The 25,108-nt window shown below is 35.7% G+C and overlaps 1 protein-coding gene across 5 annotated transcripts in view; it reads right to left on the bottom strand.

Moving 5' to 3' along the window:
- The window catches only part of nhsl1b (NHS-like 1b), a 166,240-nt gene that overhangs the window by 29,848 nt on the left and 111,284 nt on the right, over positions 1-25,108 (bottom strand). Inside the window, exon 1 of one of the 5 annotated variants that reach the window (XM_056445453.1) lies at positions 5,072-5,240. The exons of the other annotated variants lie outside the window; for them this stretch is intronic. Within the exon in view, the coding sequence (XP_056301428.1) occupies positions 5,072-5,126 (55 nt within the window). The 5' untranslated portion in view covers positions 5,127-5,240. Of the gene's footprint in view, positions 1-5,071; positions 5,241-25,108 lie in introns of those variants that run through there. 5 annotated transcript variants of the gene reach the window in all.

Genomic DNA, 25,108 nt, shown 5'->3' with positions numbered 1-25,108 from the left:
GTCTTTGAATGTTGATATGTATGTTTGTATTTATGTATTAGGGATGGGACGATAACCGGTTTCAAGGTTTAATGCGGTTTGGGAAAGTCAAGGTTTTAAAACTGCAAAATTTTTTTGTTATACCATTCCTAAGATATATGTAAGATTTTTTTATGTTTTTATGTGTTGTAAATATATCTGTGTTTTTTGAATCAATGAAGACAGCAGAAGTAAATTATTTATTTTAATTATTTACTATTATTATGTATTATATTTCATATTATATATTATGTTTACTGTTCCAAAATATTATAAATGTTTCCTAAAATATAATTGTTGGTTTTTTACTCAGAAATTAAAAAAATAACTTATTTTAGAGTAGCAATCACAATACCGTGAAACCGTAGTATTTTTATCCAACGTTATCATACCATCCGAAACATATACTGGCTCATGCCTAGTATATGTACCCTGAGCTCCTGAAAACCAAAAAATTATATATATCACATGAATAGTGAATATAGCTCATTCTGATATATATATATACATACAGTTGAAGTCAGAATTATTAGCCCCCTGAATTATTAGCCCCCCTGTTTATTTTTTTCCCCAATTTCACTTTAACGGAGAGAAGATTTTTTCAACACATTTCTAAACATAATAGTTTTAATAACTCATTTCTAACAACAAATTTATTTTATCTTTGTCATGATGACAGTAAATAATATTTGACTAGATATTTTTCAAGACACTTTTATACAGCTTAAAGTGACATTTAAAGGCTAAACTAGGTTAATTATATTAACTAGGCAGGTTAGGGTAATTAGGCAAGTTATTATATAATGATGGTTTGTTCTGTGGACTATCGAAAAAAAATATAGCTTAAAGGGGCTAATAATTTTGACCTTAAAATGGCTTTTAAAAAATGTAAATCTGCTTTTATTCTAGCCGAAATAAAACAAATAAAACTATGTCCAGAAGAAAAAATATTATCGGACATACTGTGAAAATGTCCTTGCTCTGTTAAACATAATTTGGGAAATATAATTCTGACTTCAACTGTATATATTTATATGCTTGGGACTATTTTGAATCTATCATCAGTTTTACAGCATTTCAGAAGGTCAGAAAGTTTGAAATTATTTATGATTAATATATAATTTATATAATATAAAATTATAAATAATTAATATGTTTAAAAGTAACTGCGACTTTAATGACATTAAACAGTGAAATCTTGCTTAATTACAATAAAACAATTCTTGAATAACATTTACTGACCCCAAACATTTAAACTATTTTATGCAAAAACATTTTGATGGTCATTGCATAGGAACAAAAAGCCCAATATGAAAAGACACCAAAGGAAAAGTGGTGATATTCAACTCAAGCAATCAAACCAACTGCATAAACTTTCCCCCGTGTTTTTCTTTCTTAACTACAACACTGGGCTTTTGAACTTTTTGTTTTTCAAAATCAATGCTGGGCTTCAAAGCAACACACTTTCTCCTCAAAGGCATCATCTGTGAATGTGCAGACATCAGACGAGACAATACAGACAAACGCATGGGAGGATGCAAAGGGCATTCACTACTGTAGCATAAACACGTAACAAATACAGCCGTTTGCAAACTGAACGACGCTGATCATCTAACAAATGCTGCAGATTCACAAGATCTATTTACAGTCTGCGAGTGACACTAAACATCAAGCTTTCAATGCGCAGAGGCCTGTAGCTTTTAAATGTGTATTAGTAGCCATTTCAAACAAAAACAAATCAGACTCCTGTCCCTAAATAAGTCCCACAGTCGGAAACATCAATGCACTGAGTTTTTTAATTGAATTTGTGAATTTGCCTCGGGTTACTACCAAAATGTTATGTGATCATGGCTTTATTGGTGTGGTAACAACTAAATAGATCAATAATCTACCGACCAGCTGACTTTGGATAACAGGTCAACATGTAATCTGCAAACCATAATCCTGATTGTTCTACATATACGATTCTTGTCACTATTATGTCTGTGTAGGAAAGTTGCACAATTCTGGCTAAATTGAGAAGCAGGATTTTGTGATTAAAATTGAGATAATGATTTTCTGATGATTCTGAACAGACAACTAAACATTTAAATGTAGTTTAGTAGCACTTCAGAAATAAGCAACCTGCTGAAGTCTGTTATTTTTTAAATATGTTAACAATTTGAATGAATTAAAATTATGAATGAATGATTCAATGACTGCCTAATGAAAACTTCACTTATTTTACTCCTGGATGAATTAGTGTTTATGACATTTTTGATCAACACTTTTAACAGTTACTTGCAACATGTACTGAAAAAAATATCTGTTAATTAACAGTTTCTGTATTTTCCCATGTATTTATTGTTGTGAATTGCATAATGGGACCTTTATCTCTGTTCTGTAGACTTTTGATTTTGAAAATTTAATAAATAAGAAATAATAGAGAAATAAAATAACAGAAAAGGTAATGGCAGCTTATTATAAGGTTTTTGTGCCATAATATACAACAGGAACTAGACAATATATATCTTTAAACTATTAAAAATGTTAATAAAAGTCATTTAAAAATTGTTGAAAAAACATCAAGGTCCCATAATGCAATTCAAAATCATAAATAAATGGGAGAAAATAAAAACACGAATCACAAAATATGGAAAATTGCTAATTTATGAATATTTTTTACAGTGCACCTACTGGCCTAATGATATAACTGACACAATCTTCATTTAAAGCTTCCATATTTAAAAGTTGATCTACTTTTTTTGCTGCCAAAGATGGCAGTTCATGTCCAAACCATAAACTTTTATTCCAGTATATTAATGATAAAGCTTTCCATAAAATAAAAGAACAATAATGTTTGGTAGGGCTGAATGAATAATCGTATTATTATCACGATAATGATATTTGTGACCCACAATCAATAAATAAATATCGTCGCCATTTTATACTTTAAAGACCTGGCCGTTATTTTAATGGGTGGAGTTTAATAGGGGTGTAACGAGACACATGATTGGGTTCACGAGAACGAGAAGATTGTTATACTATTTTTAAGAAATCCTCAATGATGAAATATATGAATGGTAAATATGTTATTCAACTGAAAAAAGACAATCACAAAATACAAAAACTATTTTTTAAAATAAAGTTGTAATGAATGTTATTTTACTTCTATTTTAATGAGATCTATGCAGTATGACATGCTACCGTCACAACTCACAGGACAACTTTTCACCTCGATGAGAAATCACTATTTAATCTCGTGAGATCTTGTACCACGAGATCTCGTCACACCCCTAGAGCTTACGGATTGTACCGCATCACAAGCATGAGGTGACAGCGTCTAGATTGCAAGCGCTTTTTTCAAGGAATGTAATGTTGATCAGGTAGCCTTTGCTCCTGTTCAGTCCAAACTTCCCAAGGTAACACAACAAACCTCATTGACCACCTTAAAAGCCATCACAAAGGGACTGCCGTCAGTGGGTTAATGAGCTCAGGAGAATTCTGCTTTGCATTTTTCTATGCATTACTAACATTACTAAAACAGACATTTGTTTTCTAAATTAACCAAATGTTCACAGAGATTGAGCAGTTTTTTTCTGACGCGTTTGCTAGTCATGTAGACAGAAGACATTGTATCCAATTGTTTCAATGTTAAGAAAAAGTAATTTTGGCCCTGTTTACGCAGATATTCAGGTTAGTTTTCATCAATCTGATGCAACTTTCATTATTTACAAGAAAAAAAACTTTCTGAAAAGATTAGCCTATTGTATGCATTAAATAATGAAATAGATAACTAATTTCCTTTATTTCCGACTGAACCATGCACTTTATTCTGTTTTACAGTTTTAATATGTATTCATCCTCTTTAAAAATAAAATTAGTTTAACATATATTTTAGCAAAATAATGAATTTCTAAAACAGTTCCTGAACACAACACTTGAAAAAAAATCCCCACATTTGTTCATTCTATCAAGAGGACCATTTACAAGACGACAAAACCAGATGCGCAAAAAGCATTAACAACCTTTGTACTCAATGAGAGAGATAAAAGTGGGTGAGTCCTTTGAAGTGCCTACAATAAATATCAGATGATTGCAGAATGAGCAATACACACACACACGCACACTCAGATAGTCCAGTCCTCAACCCATTAAACCTGTCTGTGAGCTCTGGGAGATCGTGGAGAACGGTAGCAGGAACAAAAACCAGCATTGTGCCCAACATCAATCTCCACATCAGCCTGAGCTCAGCACTCGCAATCAGCCTATTCAAAACTCCCATAATCCCTCTGGTCCTGCTCGTATCCACACAAAACACACACTATGCAGTTACCAACCACCACCACGTGCAGTACTGGAATATCGATGAGCTCTTCAACCAAATTTCAACGAAGAAGACAAACGGTGGTTAACAATTATTGTGCCCTTTACAACATTTACTAATGGCTAACATTGCACTGTTTTTGGGAAGGCTTACTAATTGACTTAGTTTAGCTAATTAAAGGATATTATACCAATGAATTAAAGGTTTTAATAGATAAACCAGTCTCTGGTTAATGTATAAATCGGATACAATCAAACAAAGCTCACCATGATTTAAATTAAATTGATTAGCAATGCATCAATATTACATTTTTACTAATACAGATGATATTAAATATCGTAATCCTCCTAAAAACGTTGGAATATACTTTTAAATTGTACTTTTTGTACCTCTATCTGCTAAAGATTGAACTATGAAAGTATTGTCCAAAAACACATGCACACACATCTCTCGCTCTCTCTATATATTTAAAACACAATTACATCAGTCAACCTATATAGTACATGGAGTCATACTCCGATCATCAAACACAATATCAAATGATATCGTACAGGAAATGACTCATTTGTCCATTCTGATATACTCATTAATCAATACTCTGATATACAGATCTTAATCAATTCCGAACTTACACACCTGACAAAGTACTGACCAGTCACACAATCTCACACTTTTAATCAAACCCCATACATTTAGACAGAGACCAACACAACACCCAAACAGAAAATGGTCAAGTGTTCTTCTTACCCTTGCGTTTGAAGTATTTAATGACTGACTTGAGCGAAGTCCCGATGAACACCATTATTCCAGTGTGTGTGTGAGCGTGTATAAGGCAGGTGGATCCTGTGAACAACTGTCACGGCCTCCCAGTACACGGGAGAACTGGACCAGCAGTGTGTCGAAAACCTGTGTCCTCTTGCCAACAAGTCAGTATGTGCCTCTACTCATTTGATCAATGCTTATCGCCTCCACAATGAGCCCCTCCTACATACACACACACCCTCAACCGAACCCTGGGAAACACCTCCTCCTTCTACCCTCACACACACACACACATACACACACTCCCTGGGGCTGGGCGGGAGGGGTGCAGTTTATGCCCCTCTGTTCATCTGTGCTTCGGTTACCAAGCAGCTCTTCAGTATAGCTCATCCAGAGTATCCACCCTGATTCTTCTCTAATACATGACAAACCACAAATGAGATCTCTATAATCTCTCCAGTGTTACTTCTAGACTGACCAATTAGCAGGAATTGAGTTTTGCTAAGATTATGTGTCTTCAAGAAATAAGACGTTATTGCAGTTTTGTGTCAAACTGCTGAGATTTGCCAAGTTCACAAACATTTTTATTATTTTCATACAGGAAAAATGGGAAACATAATTTTACAGCCAGTGCAGTAAGGCACAAGACGCGTGTGCTGCGTTTTGTTGCTATTTTCAGACCAACTCAACCCTAATTTTCCCTAATTATTATTTATTAAATGCATATTTATATTCGTTTTAATAAAAACAAGCTTACATTTGTCCATCTGTCGGGTTTTTGTTTAAAAAATACAGTTTAAAGAGAAATAATGTGGAAAAAGTAGTACAAAGTTTGTTTTCTATTTTAATGCATTTAAAAATGTCTTTCACTCCTGTGATGCAGTGTCATATGATCCTTTAAAAGCCCTTCAAGTAAATTGATTTAGCTCTCAAGAAACATTTTCTAATTAAAAATTAATGTGCATTTATTTGAAGATACAGTATAATATGTTAAATAACAAATAAATGAATTGAACACATATTAATAGATTTAACATTATTAATAAAATATGAAACATTTATATTAATAAACTGAAATTTTAAAAACATTAACAAAGTTCAAAACGTATTTAACTTGATGCTAAAAAGCTAATAAAAATGATTGTGCTAATGTTTGACTTGAGATTGTGATTTTATAATAGGTTTCAAGAGAAAATCAAGTTGTTTTTTAACAATAAAGTTCAACTTATTAAAATTTTCATTCAATCATTCATTTTCCTTCGGCTTAGTCCCTTTATAAACCAGGGGTCGCCACAGTGGAATGAACCGCCAACTTATCCAGCATACGTTTTACGCAGCAAATGCCCTTCCAGCTGCAACCCAGTACTGGGAAACACCCATACACACTTATTCACACATATACACTACGGACAATTTAGCTTACCCAATTCACCTATAGTGCTTGTCTTTGGACTGTGGGGGAAACCCACAAAGGAAACCCACGCGAATGTGGGGAGAACATGCAAACTCACAGAAACGCCAACTGACCCAGCCGAGGCTCGAACCAGCGACCTTCTTTCTGTGAGGGGACAGCGTAACCCACTGCGCCTATTTCAATTTTTTATTTAACTTTTTTCTTACATTTTCTGTAATTGCAGTATTAAGTAAGTATAAACTGTCAATTTCATCATACAATAAACCCCCATAAATCCCATAACCAGCATAATAATAATTTTTGAAATAATTATATATTTTAATATTCTCTTTTTTATAACTTTACAACACGTAAGAAAAATGTATCCAAATATTAATAAAAAAATACATTTGCAATCTTAATATTGGGGCAAATTTAGCCGTCATCAACAATGTTTATTTTTATTTCTCCAATATATTGTAAAAGAAACATCCGATGAAGACATACACACTCATGTGAGTCTCCTGTACAACCTCAAAGCAAGAAAACTCTCACTTCGGACCCTGATGCACTGCTTTTATTTGTTGCAACAAATGTGTGTTCATCTGCTCTGTGTGTTCGCATGTGTGCGCATCCGTCTCAGTCTCCGCTGGGGGACAGAAGGAGCGAGTCTCCCACTGATAAGCCGGCTTGCCATGTTAGTATACAGCCAATGAATCTAGACCACTGGGATATAGATCACACACACACACACACAATCTGCCCATTGTCTACATGCGCACACACATTAACACACACACACACACACACACACACACACACACACACACACACACACACACACACACACACACACACACACACCATGACCCTGTTTCTTTTCATAATGAGGGGGTGTCGAGGGATCTGAAAGGAAAGGGGAAAGACGGGTGGGTGAATTTGGACCTGAATGGGGTTGCAAATGATTACTGAACTAGAGGAGGTAATGCATTGACCACCCCTCCCCCCTAAATATCCCAATCACCCCCCACCATGCCAAACTCATCTAGCTAGGTCATTCCTAAGCTTTTTTTCTTGCTTGTCTACCTTTTTCATGACAACTATGTTTCAAATGATGAGCTGCACGTCCAGCTTTTCTCCAGAACTCATTTTCAATAATAAGCTTGTGCCAATAATAATGTATCAATAATAAGCTTGTGTGTGTCTGTCTGTCTAAACAGATAAAGAGATATATTAATGATAAAGTATTATATATTATAGTTTTATTATTTACAACATAATAATACAATTTAATACAATACAATTAATTATTTACAAGGTTTTTCAACATTTACTTTGATAAGATAGTGGAGGACAGACAGGAAAGCATTGGGAACAGAGAGAGGGGAAGGATCAGGATAGGACCTCAAGCCAGGAATCGAACTCGGAGCGCTGTGAGCATATAAACCACTAGGCTATTGGTGCAGACGATATTATAATTTCATTACAGGTATTTTTTATTATTATTAATAATAATAATAATAATAACAATAATAATAATTAGTATTAGTATTATTAATAATATTACTTGTTATTTTTATATGTATTTATTTATTTAATCTTTTTAAAATAATCATATTAGTATTTATGTAAGCATTTATCAAATTTCTCATTTATTTTTAAGGTGTGTATATATGTATTATATATATTCACAATACTATTTTATTCATTGTTCATGTAATGTTCGATGCTTTGGCAATACTTGCCAAGTTATGCCAAAAAAAAGCTCACTTGAACTTGTTATATTATTTATCGTCATTAAAATAATGTAATTTATCGTGACATTATTATCACAAGCATATCTATGCCCAAAGCTATTTTGAGCTCACTGTCTGTTGTTTCTCTAGATTTATTTTACTTTGTTATCCATAAAGTAGCGCAATATTCAATTTACGACAGAAATACTGCTGCGGAAATACTTCTGTTGTTGTTGTTTTAGGGTTATTCATGGTCTGATGAAACATCTAATAAGTTGCCTTTTAATATTCATCAGATGAACCGTGAGGAATATAATGCTACCTTATTGTACCGCTTTTAAAAAATACTTTACTCATTTGAAGATTGAAGTTCAGCACAATTTACTTATTTCATGCAAAGAATCATAGTGTATACTTGGGCTGCATACTATATTGTTTGAGCATCGATATCGCAATGTGTGTATGCTCAATAGTCACATTGTAGGATTAGATTATTTATTAAAGATGAAAATATATTTTATATATATATATATTTTATATATATATATATATATATATATATATATATATATATATATATATATATATATATATATATATATATATATATATCACGTCTGATTGTTCAATGTCTGTACATAAATACTGCTAGATTCTTCAGAAGACGATAAAGCACTATTTATTTAATGTTTATCTTTGTTGTATTTATATGTGCTTGTGATGTATTATAATGTATGTAAATGCAATGCATAAAAAGACTTGATCATCCCAATCTATCTAAATGAATGAAAACTTTCCAAATAGAGCTGAAATTATAATAAAATTATAATCATATCGCAATATATGATGCAGAAAAACAAAATATAGCAATGTCAGATTTATCTAATACGGTGCAGCACTAGCGAGTACAAAAAAAGATGGATATTTGGTGAATAAAAGTCTTTATGTGTAACAAGTGGATCTGAAAGAGGAAACAAGCGTGCGTTTATCTAATTTACTCTCTGCCAAATTAAAACAGTGAGGCTTTTCACTGCGTACGGTCCACATCCGGCCTCTTTTTCTGCATCTCGAGCCTATTCTCTCTGCACGTGTGTGTGTTTGTGTGTTTATTGCAGACTGGCTGCTTTTCCATGCTGTCTGGCACACGTACAGTTGCAGGATTATGCAGCTCATGCGGGTCGCAGTAATTAACACGCTATTGTTCTGGTCTCACTCTACAGACGGCTCAACATCTCTGTCTGTCACTGCAGGATTACAGTACCAGGCTGCTGTCAATCTGTATGTGAATGTGTGTAGTGTACTGTCAATATGATGTACCTCATGCTCACTTTAATACGTTTGCAACAAGAGCACAAATGTTGGTTTGTTTGGTTTAGACGTGAGGCACGTTTGCTCACTAATGTCAGAAATGTATTCATGAGATTTCAGGATGAATTTGACAAACAGCCAATCACAGTGCTTGAATCTCTCATCTTTTCACACTTGGTCTGGGCTCTCTGCTTCTGACAAATCAACACTCTCACACGTGTTTTGTGTGTAGGGGGTTTTTCAATAAAAAAAAAAACCCACTTAACAACATAATATAACAAAGGTTAAAGGATTTTAAAAAGTTTAAAATGGTCCAACTGCACAATAATGGTCCAATAGTTTCTAAAATATACATTTCAAGTGTTGGTTAGAACAAAAACTATATGGAAAATATACTTTCTATCACATGCCGTTGCTTTTATTTAGAAAACGACTTAAATCAGCCTTTAGGCTCAATAGTCAGGCACAGTTCTGTTGATGTCATCAATCTGGCAACCAGCGCTTGTGTATGTTTTGAAATAAGCATGCAATACCTAGTCCAACCACTAGGTGTCAAACTTACATACTGCACCTTTAATGCACAGTTGTGACATCTATTTTTTATTTCAGTTTCTTCTAAAAGTGTTTTTTAAACCTGTACACAAACTAAATGTTATTAGTTCTTACAATTTGTTATAACCTGTTTGAATATTTAAAAAAAAACATATATAAAAAATAAAGCATTTGTGAATTAGCTTTTTATTTTAATACTTTAGTTCCGTCTTCAAACAGACTATATACCATTTAATTGATAACATTCGGTAAAATATATTTATTAATTCAACTCTCTAATGTATTTTAATACTTATCTCTGCTCTTGCCATCTCTCTATTTCTCTGTCCTCTCATAAACTTCTATCCTCTCCTTCTATTGCTTTTGATGCTTATTTAAGTAATCCCTATTGATTTTTTCTCCTCAGACCCTCTCCCGTGGGTTTGTTGATCTGATCTTAAAAGCATTCGTCTGATTTATTCTAGAAAAACAGAAACAGAGAGCGAGTGCCATGTACGACCTGCAGCACTGAACCTGTTGTTAGTGTTTGTTCAGTGTACTGAGGTCAGCAAACACATCCTGAACACAAACGCAGCTGTCTCTGCTACCACTTACACAAACATTCTGCTTTTTCAATCTGTGAGCAAAGAGAGAAAGTGAGAATCTTTTGTTTTTTGGAGGCTAGGTTGGATAAGTTCGACAAAATAAATGTAATTCTAACAAATCCTTTGAACTTTAGGGAGAAAAACAGAAGTAATGAGGTACAGTATTGGTCAGGATTTCAGAAATGTTGGAGATTAAACACAAGAACAAACACTCATAAATCCACCTATAATTGAAGGTTAGTTAGAAAGATGGCTTACTTTTCTTCAAGGTCAGTTTTAATGACACAGGGCTGCTTTCCCACATGAAATCAAACAACTCCCGAGAGACTCATTTAGACAAACAGGCACTTGCCCACTATGCATTTGCCTCTTTCTTTCTCACTTTTGTCTGCCCTATTTTAATGACTGACCTGGAACTTTAGTAATCATAGGGCTTTAATAGAAAGAAAGTCTTGACCTTTTAATAGCTGTCTGTGTATACCTCTTCTCTAGAGTAACTAATGTTCATTAATGTCCTTTTTTCTATTTATTATTTAATTTACTTTTATTCATTGCATATTTTTTATTCCTTAATAGCTCCTAGAAGTAAACATTTATTTACAAACGTGCTGTTGAATCATTCCAAATTAGCTAACGATCAATTATTATTCACTTTTTACACTGTGATTATCACACCTGCTGTACATTGCTGTATATTAAGACATCTGTCAAGTTTTTGTGCCAAAAATGCTTTGTATATAGATTATTTTCCTGTGCATGTCACCACAAAGCACCCCAAAAGCCCCAAAGAAAGAGAGTACGTGTGTGTGTGTGTGTGTGTGCATATGTCCTTGTCCTTAGAAAGACCATCAACTAATCAGAATAAGCATTAAAAAGTATACTGAAGCCCTGTTAACACTAATAAGTTTTAGTTTTAAAACCCCATTTTAGAACGAAAACGATCCACTTCCACACTGGCGTTTCACCTAGCGTTTCTGAAAAGATCTCTGTCCACTCTACACTGTTGAAAATGCACATCACGTGACCACACACACTCTCTCATGCGCTGCAGCGTATGTGGACGTCAGAGCCCCAGGCAGTCAACAGGTGCTTTGAGCACACCTCCCCAGGTGAGAACAGCGCACGTCGGACAGTTCATCAAGGATCTTCTGCTGGATCTCATCTCACTATAGTTGTTAAACGTAATATTTAATTCATGTTGTCTTTATCTAACGACTCTTCTGTCTTTTGAATCTATAACTTCTCAGGTTAAGTGTTTTGGCTGAGCGCAAAGATATAATATATTCATAACCACGTACACTGATTCCGCACATTTGCTGCTTGCCATTATTTCCTATATTATTGTACGTTCTACTTGTATAATGGTAATTATTGATTATTAAATGTCATATTCAGCAAAAGAGAAAGGGTGTGTTTCATATTTTCAATTAAATTGAAAGGAGGCAGTAATGTTATAGGCTCCGTTTTGTCATAAATATGCATACAGTGGAAAAGAGGTCATATAAATATGTAATATGACGCCTAAACATTTTTGGTGTCTGTTAAGTTGTTAATACCAAAATGAAAACTACGGGGTTGTGTGGACGAAAGGCGTAACAATAGCAAAATGTATGCGTTTTAATACTAAAACGTATTAGTGTAAACGGGGTCTAAGAAACCTAATGTGGAGCTGATGAGGTCATGATCATGAGTCAGGAGTAATCTATTGTTACTGCAGACACACACACACACACATACACAGTTTTAGACCTCAAACACTTTGTATTTACCCATAACAAATCACTCAATTCCTCACTATGAGACACAGTAGATGTAAAACACTTATCAACCATCTACTGCCACACATGAGACAAGAGAAATCTGCATAAACACAAACATCAGCTACTCGCTTCTGAAAGAAAGGCAATAAAAGGCTGCAGGCCTGGAAAGTGTTAGAAATGAGCCAAAGGCTTATTAGCATTCTGTTTGATTTGCAGATAACACTAGTTAACTGAGGAATGGGCTTCTGGGAGGACAGAAATCCACCACTCTGGAGTTTGCATGAAGTTTCCTCGAGTCTGTTGGAGTTGTGCTGTATTGTGTTGTGTCCTTAAAAGAAGACTCAAGCCACGTCTAGCCGTAGCGTGTCTGCATGAGTGTGTGTGCGTATGAAAGGTCAGTCATTGTGTTGAATAATAGGCCTGGGCCTCTCAGTGAAGGCATTCCCTGCTATTGTAACGTCGATGTGAATGTTTAATGGTTAATGCTAGAGTGAATAAAGCATAAGCTCACCGAGGGAGGAGAACCTTCAAGAGACTATAAACACCATCAGATCTGATGAGATGAATAAAGTTCTGAGATAAAGCAGGGAGGAAAAGCAGAGATGGCAGAAAAAAAGAAAAACGACTGCCTTTGAAGTAGAGTTGTTCAGAAGCCACACCTTGGTGAGAACACAAAGAAAAGCTGAGCATGAAAGAGAGATGCAATAAAAAGTGAAAAGATCAGACAGAACAGGAAATAATTACTGTTAATGTTTATTAATGAATGACTGAAAATTCCTTCATATCAATATTTGAAGAGGGGAAACTTTTCTGAAAAATTAGGTCAAAGTGCAATTTTCCTCACCGCCCCACAAGTGTCTCTCTGGGGGAAAACCTTATATGAACTTCATAAAGAGATTATAAATTATATGATATACACACTAAATACAACAAATCATTAAAAATACCAAAATTGGTAAATATATTCTGTATATAACATCGAACTGTGACTGTGAAGGAAAAAAAAAACAACAACTTGCAATTGGAATAACTAATAATAAGTGAAAAGAAATTAGTGTGCGTGTAACCCTGCCGGTCCTACACTATCCAACCCGCTCTGAGCTGGGACTGAACTGGCGACTCTGCATGGGAGTCGGGTGCTCTAACAAGGAGGCTAAAGACTATGGCTTCTAGCGTCTGTCGCTAGAGCATCTTTATGGCCTGTTTTCACTGAGACGTACAGTACAGTATGGGTCGGTAGGGGTCACCTTTATCAGGCTTGCGTTTCCACTGCCAAAAGGGTACCCTTTTGGGTGGGTGTGGTGTACGACAGAAAGTTTTAGATGACATAATTTTTCTCGAGGAAATGTCACAGTAAAGCTCTTCTCACAAAACAGATGCTTTACATAAATACTTGTGTATAAATGTTCATGACTAACTTTTCTATGAACAGGATTTGTTTATAACTGCTGATCAATGATCCTGATGCGAAATAGCCTACTGTCACGTCTCAATTATATAAAATAAATAAATAAATGCAACATATATGAACACATATAGACCATTTCAGTCTCCGATATGTTACCAATTAAAGAAAGACTACACACAACATTCATTAGTCCTTATTTGGTTTCCAAAACAACACAAAATACAGCCCACAGTCAGTGCAAACCTATAATTTATATCTTTAATCTTCAGCAGCACATGTAACCTCTTGTTTCGTCAATTTCGTCATTCTGAGTTCATAATAGTCCAAAAGGCGATGATAATAGTTAAACATGGCAGTTTGTTCATGTTTAATGCTGCAGAAAGCATCATTACTGCTGTTTTTCTGGCTTCTCCTTTGTTTTTTCGCGCTTCACTCTTGCGTTTGTCTCGTTCTGAAAGGATCGGATATCAGAAGCACTTTAATGATCATACGCACGTTATTATTATGAGCTCAAGAAGTTCGTTATTTCAAACATAACATAGACGCGTGACGAGCTCTCCGGAGAAAATGAAACCACTCGCACTTTTAGTTGGGCTCGTAAAGATTTTGTTCTTCTTTTTCTTCGCTTTATGGCTGTTCATCAAGACAACGACAAGGTTTGTTTGAGCTCGAGTCGACAATGGCTCATTATATTATTATGATATAATATGTAACCTCTCGGCTGTGTTTTCAGTTCCTTTATTTTCATTCTCCTGCTTCTGCGAGTGACGCATCTCTGTAAACCAGTAGTGTTCAGCTGCGCGTCTAGCTTCACCTTTAGGTACCCTTTTCTCGTGCTAGGTACCCTTTCGAAAGGGTGCCAAAAAGTGGTATGGTACGGTTCACTTTTAGGTACCTTTTGACAGTAGAAATGGCCATAAAAGTGTACCGTACCATACCACTCAGTGGAAACGGGCCTTTGGAGGTCAGAGTAGTGAGGTTTACCTGCACAGCACTTCACAAGCTGGCCTCCGCAACATGCACACTTCTCAAAGAAACTTACTTTATGCAGTTGATCGATCAAACAGCAAATAAACAAAAATCAACATACTGTTCATATGGATCTTAAAAAAACTGTTTATTGAGATTAAAACAATGTTTCGAACTACAATACACCAATCTAATAGAGGCCCTGTAGGCTGTTTTAATCTCAATAAACTGTTTTTTTAGAGCAATAGTGGCAGTGTTTTTTTTTTTATTTAATAATTACAAATAATTAACAAGTCAACAAAACAAACAAATGTATTATTTAGAGGATTATGTCTTTAGCCTCCTGCACCCCAGGAACAGTCATGTTTGCGCATTTCTGTTTTCTTTTTGTAAAGCAGAACAACCACCCCAGCTGGCTATAAATAAAGGAAAAAGAAAAACAGTGATTCGACCTACAGTACACCAATCTGATGGAGGCCCTGTAGGCTGAAACATTGTTTTAATCTCAATAAACTGTTTCTGAGGGCAATAGTGGCAGTGTGTTTATTTTTATTTATTTAATAATTACTAATAATTAACAAGTCAACAAAACAAACAAATGAATTAATTGGAGGATTTCCCCCACTACTATTATATCTTTAGCTTCTTGCGGCCCTGGAACAGTCATGTTTGGGCATTTCTGTTTTCTATTTCTAAAGCAGAACAACCACCCTAGCTAGCTATAAGGAAAAAGGAAAAACAATGATTCGACCTACAGTACACTGATCTGAAGGAGGCCCTGAAGGCTGAAACATTGCTATAATCTCAATAAACTGTTTATTTTTAGAGCAATAGTGGCAGTGCTCATTCATTCATTCATTTTCGTTTCGGCTTAGTCCTTTAATTAATCTGGGGTCGCCACAGCAGAATGAACCGCCAACTTATCCAGCATATGTTTTACACAGCGGATGCCCTTCCAGCCGAAACCCATCACTGGGAAACACTGATACACACTCTTTCACATTCATACACTACAGCCAATTTAGCTTATCCAATTCACCTATAGCGCATATCTTTGGACTGTTGGGGAAACAGGAGCACCAAGAGGAAACCCACGCGAACAAGGTGGAGAACATGCAAACTCCACACAGAAACGCCAACTGACCCAGCCGGGGCTCGAACCAGTGACCTTCTTCCTATGAGGCGATTGTGCTACCCACAATGCCACTGTGACACTCCTAGTGGCAGTGTTTATTTATATTTATTTAGTAATTAATAATTAACAAGTCAACAAAACAACCAAATGGATTATTTGGAGGATTTTTCCCACTACTATTATGTCTTTAGCTTCCTGCACCCCAGGAACAATGTTCCGACCTACAGCACACTGATTTGATGGAGGCCCTGTAGGCTGAAACGTTGTTCTAATTTCAATAAACTGTTTTTTTAGGGCAAGTGGCAGTGTGATTATTTCTATTTATTTGATATTTACTAATAATTAACAAGTCAACAAAACAACCAAACGTCTGATTTAGTGGATATTAGTATTTTCCCCACTATTATTATGTCTTTGGCTTCCTGCACCCCAGGAACAGTCATGTTTGGGCATTTCTGTTTTCTTTTTCTAAAGGAGAACAACCACCCCAGCTGGTTATAAATAAAGGCAATGACGGTCTGTTTTCTGAAGACAAACAGGCGTGCAAAGGCCAGCAAGTAGTATTTTCTACAGGACACCAGGCGGGCAGTTGTTAATGTGTCCCTCTCACATATAAAGTCTTTTCAGCACGTTTGTCTCAGTGGAGTTAAAGCCGTTAGAGCCGTTTGTTTGGACACTGAGGCGGTGTTGTTCAGACATGATGAGGGCAGTAATTCTGTCTGTTTTGCAAGGAGATTTAAAGCCTGCATGAAGCGATCTGTGCCTTTCTGTTTCAGTTCTGTTTCAGGGAATAATTTGATCCTATTCTCTCCATTTAACACACACTATATATAGTTTATGTAGTGTATAGTGTATATATTTCATTTCCATATCGAAATTGCATACAATCTGATTCAGCAACAATTCACAATGTGATTCACCAAATCACAAACATGATTTTATGTATACAGTATGTAATACATTTTTAAACAAATGTAAATATATATTGACATCATTTAAGTAAATATAAAAAAAGACATTTACTAACAGTATCATAACAAATACGAATATATTCACTTCCGTGAGTTTTAGTACTGGTAGTGCATGTACTGGTTTGACCATGTGGTAAACACATGTGAAGGCATAGTTTGAATGCACGCTGCCAAATGTATGACTGTGTTTTGCATTGGTGCATCTGCCTGCAGCTCATGTACAGCAGCTGTCTGAGGGGAGCCATTACAGAAGGAAAGCTTGAGTCTGAGCACCAGTCTCATGACACCTCATCAGCTGAAGATGTTCCATTGCGATGACCTGCCAAAGCACACAAACTCTTCGTTCCCCCAATGCACAGAGAATTAGAAGGTAGAAAGCATGGAAACAATTGAATCTCTCTCTCTCACACACAAACACACACAAATACACAGTTAGTTTTGGAGTTCTCTCCATAGGCATAATGTATCTTATACCGTAAAAACAGAATTATTTTGCCTTACCCTATGCCCCTAAATATAACCCTCACTGAAAACCTGTAATTCATTCATTTTACTTCAGCTTAGTCTTTTTTAACAGGGGTTGACACAGCGGAATGAACCGCCAACTGATCCAGCATATGTTTTATTCAGTGGATGCCCTTCCAGCCGCAACCCAGTACTGGAAAACTCTTGTTTACCCAATTCACATGTATGTCTTTGGACTGTGGGGGAAACAGGAGCACCCGGATAAACTCACACGAACATGGGGAGAACATGCAAACTCCACACAGAAATTCAAACTAGCCTAGCCAGGATTTGAACCAGGGATTTGCTGTGAGGCAACAGTGCCAACCACTAAGCCACCATGCCACCAGAAAGCCAGTGATAATTCACATAAGCCAGCTCAATATACAGTAGCTATAACCTAGGTCCCATCCACATCATTATACCAATTTCTGTCCTTGTAAACCTCCAAAACCGGTACACATACACACTTGAACAGCTATCTTTATGGGGACATAATGACTTTTACTGTACAGACTGTATTCTACCCTCCTACCCCAATCCTAAAACTAAACCCAACCCTTACAAAACCATTTGGCACTTTTACATTTTTAAAATACTTGATTCTTGATGATTTGAGCCATTTTCCTCATTGGGGACCAAAACAAATGTTCCCACAAGATTAAAATTGACTGGTATAGATGATAGGGCTGGGCAATTTGGCCTAAAATCAAAATCTTGATTAATTGAATATTTTTACTCGATTATGATTAATTAACGATTATTTTATTTATTTGCCCTCATAGTTCACTGACAAGTTTTATATGCCATCTAAAGGCATCTCTGGCGCAGCTTCCAATCATCGTCAATGTAATGCAAAGTAAGGCTCAAGAATGAGTCCATTGTCCTACCTGACCAGAGATCAGATGTGGCTGAAAAGTGACCGCAGAAGTAGAAATCAGCCACAGACTTTAACTTAGTGGGATCACGTGACACGTAGGGAAAGTAATTGAAAAAATCATCCTGGAAAATTTTGATTTTGATTACTTTTCAATTTGCATAGCCCTAATACATGATAACTACAAGGTACACATCTCAAAAACACAAAAACACAAAAACACATCTCAAAACATATTAATTCTTCTACAATGTTGATTTGAGCAACATGATAAATAATTGTACAGCAGTCTTTGTCTCCAGCCCTTTGTGCATTAAATGCAGTAGGTGCTCATGCTGGCTATTAAAGGTCATGGGGATAATATGCCAATACAATCTTTCAAAGACTGTGTGCTGGTCTCATCACATGACCAGCCTCTAATGCAGCTCATTGAATGCATCATGGTGGACAAGCTGTGTGTTCTGTCTAGTCCTGTTTATGCTAATTTTTTAGACAAAGACTGCCCTGCAAATGCACATGCTTTGATTTACTTGACAAATTCAATAAAACGAACAACATCAAGACAATTATTTGAGATTACAGTGCTTTTGATAGAGATGTCTGGCAGGTTGTGACCTCAATTTTACAGTAGCCATCAATCAAACTGTACAATTTAACTGTACTAATTAGGCTAATTAATTACTTCTCATTTCATTGCACAGAAACATTTATGCCTATTAGCACTGATGCAAAACATGAACTAGAAAACAAAATATAATCCACTCAAATATGATGCGCTACTGAACAAAATGGGGTTGCTGATACGTTATTGATTAAAAGTCTAAAACTGCATAAAATAATTATAAACATAGAAAAACTATAATACTGTTATTTTTTAAAATAACTATGTTTGATGATAGACTGTTTCCTAAGATTAGTAAAATAACATATATCATGAATGAAAAATCTAAATTGTATCTCACAAAATCTCACTTTTTCCATTGCAAACTGAATTCATATCACATTATTCTCCGGTTTATTTCTCATAACATATTTTCCTCACAACTGAGAGATATAAATTTGCTATTGCGAGTTAAAACAAATTTGCAAGAAGTCACTGTAATGGAGGCCATCTAGTAAAGTGCTATGCAGGTAAACCTCACTCCTCTGGCCTCAAAAGGTGCTCTAGCAACAGACGCTAGGGCCATGGCCTTCATTTTAAAGCAAACAAATTCCATGTAGAGAATCACCGGTTTGATCCCAGCTCAGGTTGGGTGCAGTAGGACCGTTGGGTTACACATGGGGGCTCGTCTGGGATGGGAGTGAGGTTTAGGGGGGTGAGAGTAACAGAGGCCAGCTAGCAAAGCGCTATGCAGGTAAACCTCACTCCTCTCAAGCAGGCTCAAGCAACAGACACTAGGGACATGGTCTTTAACCTCCTTGTTAGAGCAACTGACTCCCATGCACAGAATCGCCAGTTCGATCCTAGTTCAGACCGGTTGGGTGCAGTAGGACCGGTGGGTTACATCACAATTCAAAACACAGAAGTCTGATTAGCCAAAATTTAGATACAAAATTTAGTTACAAAAGATTAGATACAAAAATTGGCTACTAAAATAAAATCTGAATTGAGAAATAGAAGGTTCCTTTTTACATTTTTATTTTATTGTGTATCAGAAACAAGCTTTCACAATGTTCATTCATTTGAAGTTTATGGTATGTCACAATTAGCCTCATCATATTATTGGATCATCAGATGTACTATTCAGATGTACAGAATGTGTTCATTAATGTAATGGAGAGGAATTTAACCATCTAAGGCAGGGGTGTCCAAACTCGGTCCTGGAAGGCCGGTGTCCTGCAGATTTTAGCTCCAACTTGCCTCAACACACCTGCACGGATGTTTCTAGAAAGCCTAGTAAGTGCTTGATTAGGTAGCCCAGGTGTGTCGGATTGGGGTTGGAACTAAACTTTGCAGGACACCGGCCCTCCAGGACCGAGCTTGGACATGCCTGATCTAAGGCCATGGCTCATCCAGCCTAGCCAGCAAGCATGGCTCAGCCAATCAACAGTGAGCCCAAAAGAGTCAAACTAAATCAAAGAGTGTCGAATGCAATCTATGAGCTGCTGGATGTGGGCCATATTAGGAGATGATAAGCAGCATGTGGCTAAATTGCCCATAGAGCTTGTAATCATGGTGGTGGGAGATCTCACAGAGGGTAAATAGGTCTGATTTCAATGTGCTGGAGCAAACTGACCCATATATGCCACTATAGACAGGAATCAGTGCTCCATAAAGAGAAATGGAGCACATTTAAGTTACAGTCTCCATCCAGTGTTCAAACTTCATCAGTGGTCAAACCAGAAAATTTTAGGATCCACGGAGCTCTTATAGGACACTTCCAATACAAGAAACTTTGCCAAGCATAACAAACTGTGAGAAAAAGAGGAATACAACAGCCAATTAGTAAACGCAACCATGTGCGAGATTTCTAACACAGTTTTAGTCAGATTTCCACTGAGACTTCAGCCACAGGGAGAAAATGGAGTCACTGTTGCTGTGGAAACGGGATGTGATGATGTACCAATGGGACATCAGTCTATCCCTTTTGTCATTAACGAGAAATCAGTGATACTGAGCACATATTTCTATTGCACAGACAAATATACATCCACAGGCAGAGTTAGATCTATTTATTTACAGCGGAGATCAAAATTAGAGACAAACTATTATGCAACATGTCAGTGTTACATATATTCTAAAGTAAACTTTTACTATCTGACAAACCCTGTTTAAATGGGAGACAACCTTTTCAGTTTTCACTGACTAAAACGTGTGAAACACTCAGACAGCTGGTTATCCCGATGAAGGGGTAAAAGGACTTTTTCAGTCATTGTCAATCATTTAAAGAGATAGTTCGGCCAAAAATGATAATTCTGTCATCATTTACTCACCCTTCACCTGTTTCAAACATGTTTGACTTTCTTTCATTTGTTTCTTTATTTTGAAGAAAGCTGGAAACCTATAACCATTGACATAGACCATAGTATTCATTTTTCCTACAATGGAAGTTGATGGTTACAGGTTTTCAAATTTTATCAAAATATCTTCTTTAGTGTTCAACAGAAAAAAATGCATAAAGAACTACTTAAAGGGGAGTAAATATTGAGTAGATTCATTTTTAGCTGAACAAAGTCCTCCAAAAAGGCTGGTCATGCATTAAAGACAAATGCATGAGAGGAAAGGATAATGTGATCAATCTCAATGGGCGATCAGCTCAACACCGCTGCTCAAATTGCTCACCAGTTCAAGACTGATCAGGGTAAAGATCTTTGTCTCAATGTTTAAGAGAATACAACTGCAAAACCTGTAAATTTATTCCTTGAACCAAAAAAATCTTGCAATAATGAAATGGCCTACACAGAGTCCTGATATGAATATGATTGAAAATCTTTAGAGAAATCTTGTCAAGAAAATTCTGGCTAAGAAACACACTACAGTCAGTGAACTATGAAAGAGAACGAAGAAAAGTTAAGTAAATCAAAGCATGGGTCTTTACACGACTTGCTAATGTTTGACCTTCAAAAAAATCATTGGTCTATTTTAGATGAAGTATTTCTGATTAAATACCTTGCTAATTTTGTAAAGAAAAAAAAAATTTTTTTACATCCTAACGTCACAACTAAAGTCTTCAAATTTTGAATGATGAAGATTTTCTAAAACACAAAGTGATAATAAAAGTGTAATTTTTACCTAAACTGTAGAATGAAATTAGCATACTGTAAATAGCAAACCACTTTGGGCTGCAAAGACAGAAGCATAAGCATGAAGATGAGCAAATGAACAGACTTTTAATAAGTAAGACACACGTGACAGCTATGCCATTGCCTCAGATATTCATCCCACATTAAAACACAGCACAGATATTCATCCCACATTAAAACACAGCACAGATATTCATCCCACATTAAAACACAGCACAGATATTCATCCCACATTAAAAAGCATCGCTTAATTATCCACCATTATGCCAGCGGTGAAAATATTCAAATAGGCATCTCTGAGGACACCTGCATTTGGAAAGACTCATTTTCTTAAGTGGCAAATAGACTCACAAGTGCAGCTCATATGTGAGGGGCTGTTTAAAGGGGTTTGTATATTCTGTAATCCTATGCCACAAACCCGTCCGCTGTCTCTGAATTATGCAGGGAAAGATGGAAGCAGGGGTTCAAAATCACTCAAATCTCCCCCTCCTCTCTGTCTCTTGTGTCCTATCAATATGATGAAGCACCAGAGATGGAAAAACAGAGTTCATTTCTTATAGATCCTAAGAACACTTTGATAACCTGCCTCTCCTTCCTCGAGGACTCTCAAAGGAGTCTGGGTAATTCACTGATCAAATATTGAACTTTAAAAGGCCCCTGGGATTACCTTTGACAGGGCCACCATATTTCAATTTAACGATAAAATACATTTCCTGCATCTAAAAAGCTGTATTTGTGACAGAAAGACTCATCACTAATGTTCAATTGCCTAAAGAACCCATGTGCATTATGAAAATCATTTTGAGGCTGGTGTTGCATAATCAGCAGAACATAGGATCAGCCATTTACACTTTCATTGTTATTAGTGTATCACAGGTCAATGGACATATGGGTCAAAGGATAAAGTAACATGGCAGAATAAGTATGTTAGTGAAAGTATTTATACTACAGCACACACACCTGCACATCTACAAATCAAACACAGTAAAAAGGACTAAAACACAGTAAGGAATGTGCATTGAATAAGTGCAGGTAGTATAGGAATTAAAACATTGAAAAAATGGTAAAAAAAAAAAAATCAAGTAATAAACTACTTATAACACAACCAGTATTGTTAACTCAATATCGAAAACCATCTATAAACACTTCAATAAAAAAAAAAAAAAACATATAATTTAGAAATGTTGTCTTCTTGGCAATTAACTGAAATAAACAAAAATACTAAAACAAAAATAAAACTACTCTAAATTAAAGCTACCAAAAAAAGTAACAATATAATCTAATGTAATGTAATATAATATATTAAAATATAATATAATATACAAAATTATTACATTATATGTTTTTCCAGTTACAGTTAGGGCTGTAAAACAGTGTTTAATCAGCGCCATCTAGTGGTTACAATATGTTTTACCACAACTAGCCGTCTCACTCTACTCCATGTTTAGTTTCCTATAAATAACTCTTTCTTTATGTAGTTTATTTATGTTCATTTTGTGCTCAGCATATGAGAACAACACTTGTGAATTTGTGACCAAGCAGCATTATGGGACATTGGTCCTTAACATCACAGAACTCAAGCACATTTGACACTCACAGTCTAAATCCTTCTCCTCAGATTCTCTCTATTTTATAACAAGTCTCTGAGGAGTCACAGGGGTCTGACTCCAGCTGGTGATGGAGTGGAAATCCCTCATCATAATTCTTCATGACCAAAACTCAGTTCAGAGCTTAATGGTCCAGAGAGGCAACCATAACCATATTCACAATCAGTAATAAAAAACAATTAAAAAAACTAAGGTTTTTCAGATCAAGCTATGAGAAAACGTTTATTTATTGATCCTGTTATGTCCTAAAAGTGACATTAAAAAGCTGTGACATATTTGACACTTTTGTTACAGATGACAGAAACCGATTCATCACATTTGGTCTACACAGTCTGAACAAATTGATTTGATGCTGCCTTTGTGTTTATTGAAATTACAGTAAATATCCATTTGAGAGTTTAAAACTTGACATGATTGGCCAGTGAAGTTGTATTTTTTACTGGGGATAAAATCATTTTGATATTCAAGATCCTGTTAGACTGCCCATAAACTTTAATCATGGGAAGGGAAATAATAATATTTCCTTTATTTTCTTGCCTTGGTAAATAATCATCAAACATGAAACAATTATATTGAAAAAATTGAACTCTTTTTGCCTCAAAATTCTAAATATTTTATTACTGTAAAAATATAAATATGGAAGAAAATGTCTAATTATTCCAAGTTTTAATAAAAGTATTATCCGTAAACATTAATATTGTAACTACTTTTCTATATTTTTGTCCCCTCTTTCATTTTGATGAGCTGTCATGAAGATTCTGTGGGTTTCTGTGTGTCAACAGGAGAAGATAAAATGAACAAAATAATTTTGAAGTATTTTTGTAGTTTATCATTCACTGACACTGGCCCATATCAAAGTTCAGTAAGTGTATGTTTATGCATCAAAAAAAAAATTAAGTAAATATGAAAAAAGAAAATCCATTTCGACTGAATTTCACGATTCCATCAGCATTTTCCTCACCAACCAAATCAAAGAACTCTATAAATCACATTTGTTTGTGTGTGAGTAAAACCAATCAGCTTTTACGAGAAGGGTATAAACTGAGGTCGAATCCAGCTCCAAGTGTATAGGACTTAAACTCCAAGTGGGTGGGCCTTCGAGCTCCAAGTGGGCTGTACAAACCTGGAGTTTTAATTATTAATGTCTTGTACATGACATGTCTTGTACATGTCCAATATTGTGTTTTATGAATGTCTACACCAACCCTAACCCCAACCTCAAAGCAACCTGTTGTGTTTTATTAACATCTACACCTACCCCAACCCTAAACCCAACCTCAAAGCAACCTGTTGTGTTTTATTAACATCTACACCTACCCCAACCCTAAACTTAACCGCATAGCAACCTGTTGTGTTTTATTAACGTCTACACCTACCCCAACCCTAAACCCAATCTCACAGTAACCTGATGTGTTTTATTAATATCTGCTCCACCTACCCAACCTACTTGTGGTTAAAGTCCCTCCCACTTGGA

This window comes from Danio aesculapii, chromosome 20 (genome assembly GCF_903798145.1).
Source record: "Danio aesculapii chromosome 20, fDanAes4.1, whole genome shotgun sequence".
NCBI classification, from domain to species: Eukaryota; Metazoa; Chordata; class Actinopteri; order Cypriniformes; family Danionidae; genus Danio; species Danio aesculapii.
The sequence above is the reverse complement of the archived record's forward strand: the minus strand, read 5'-3'. Positions and strand labels throughout refer to the sequence as shown.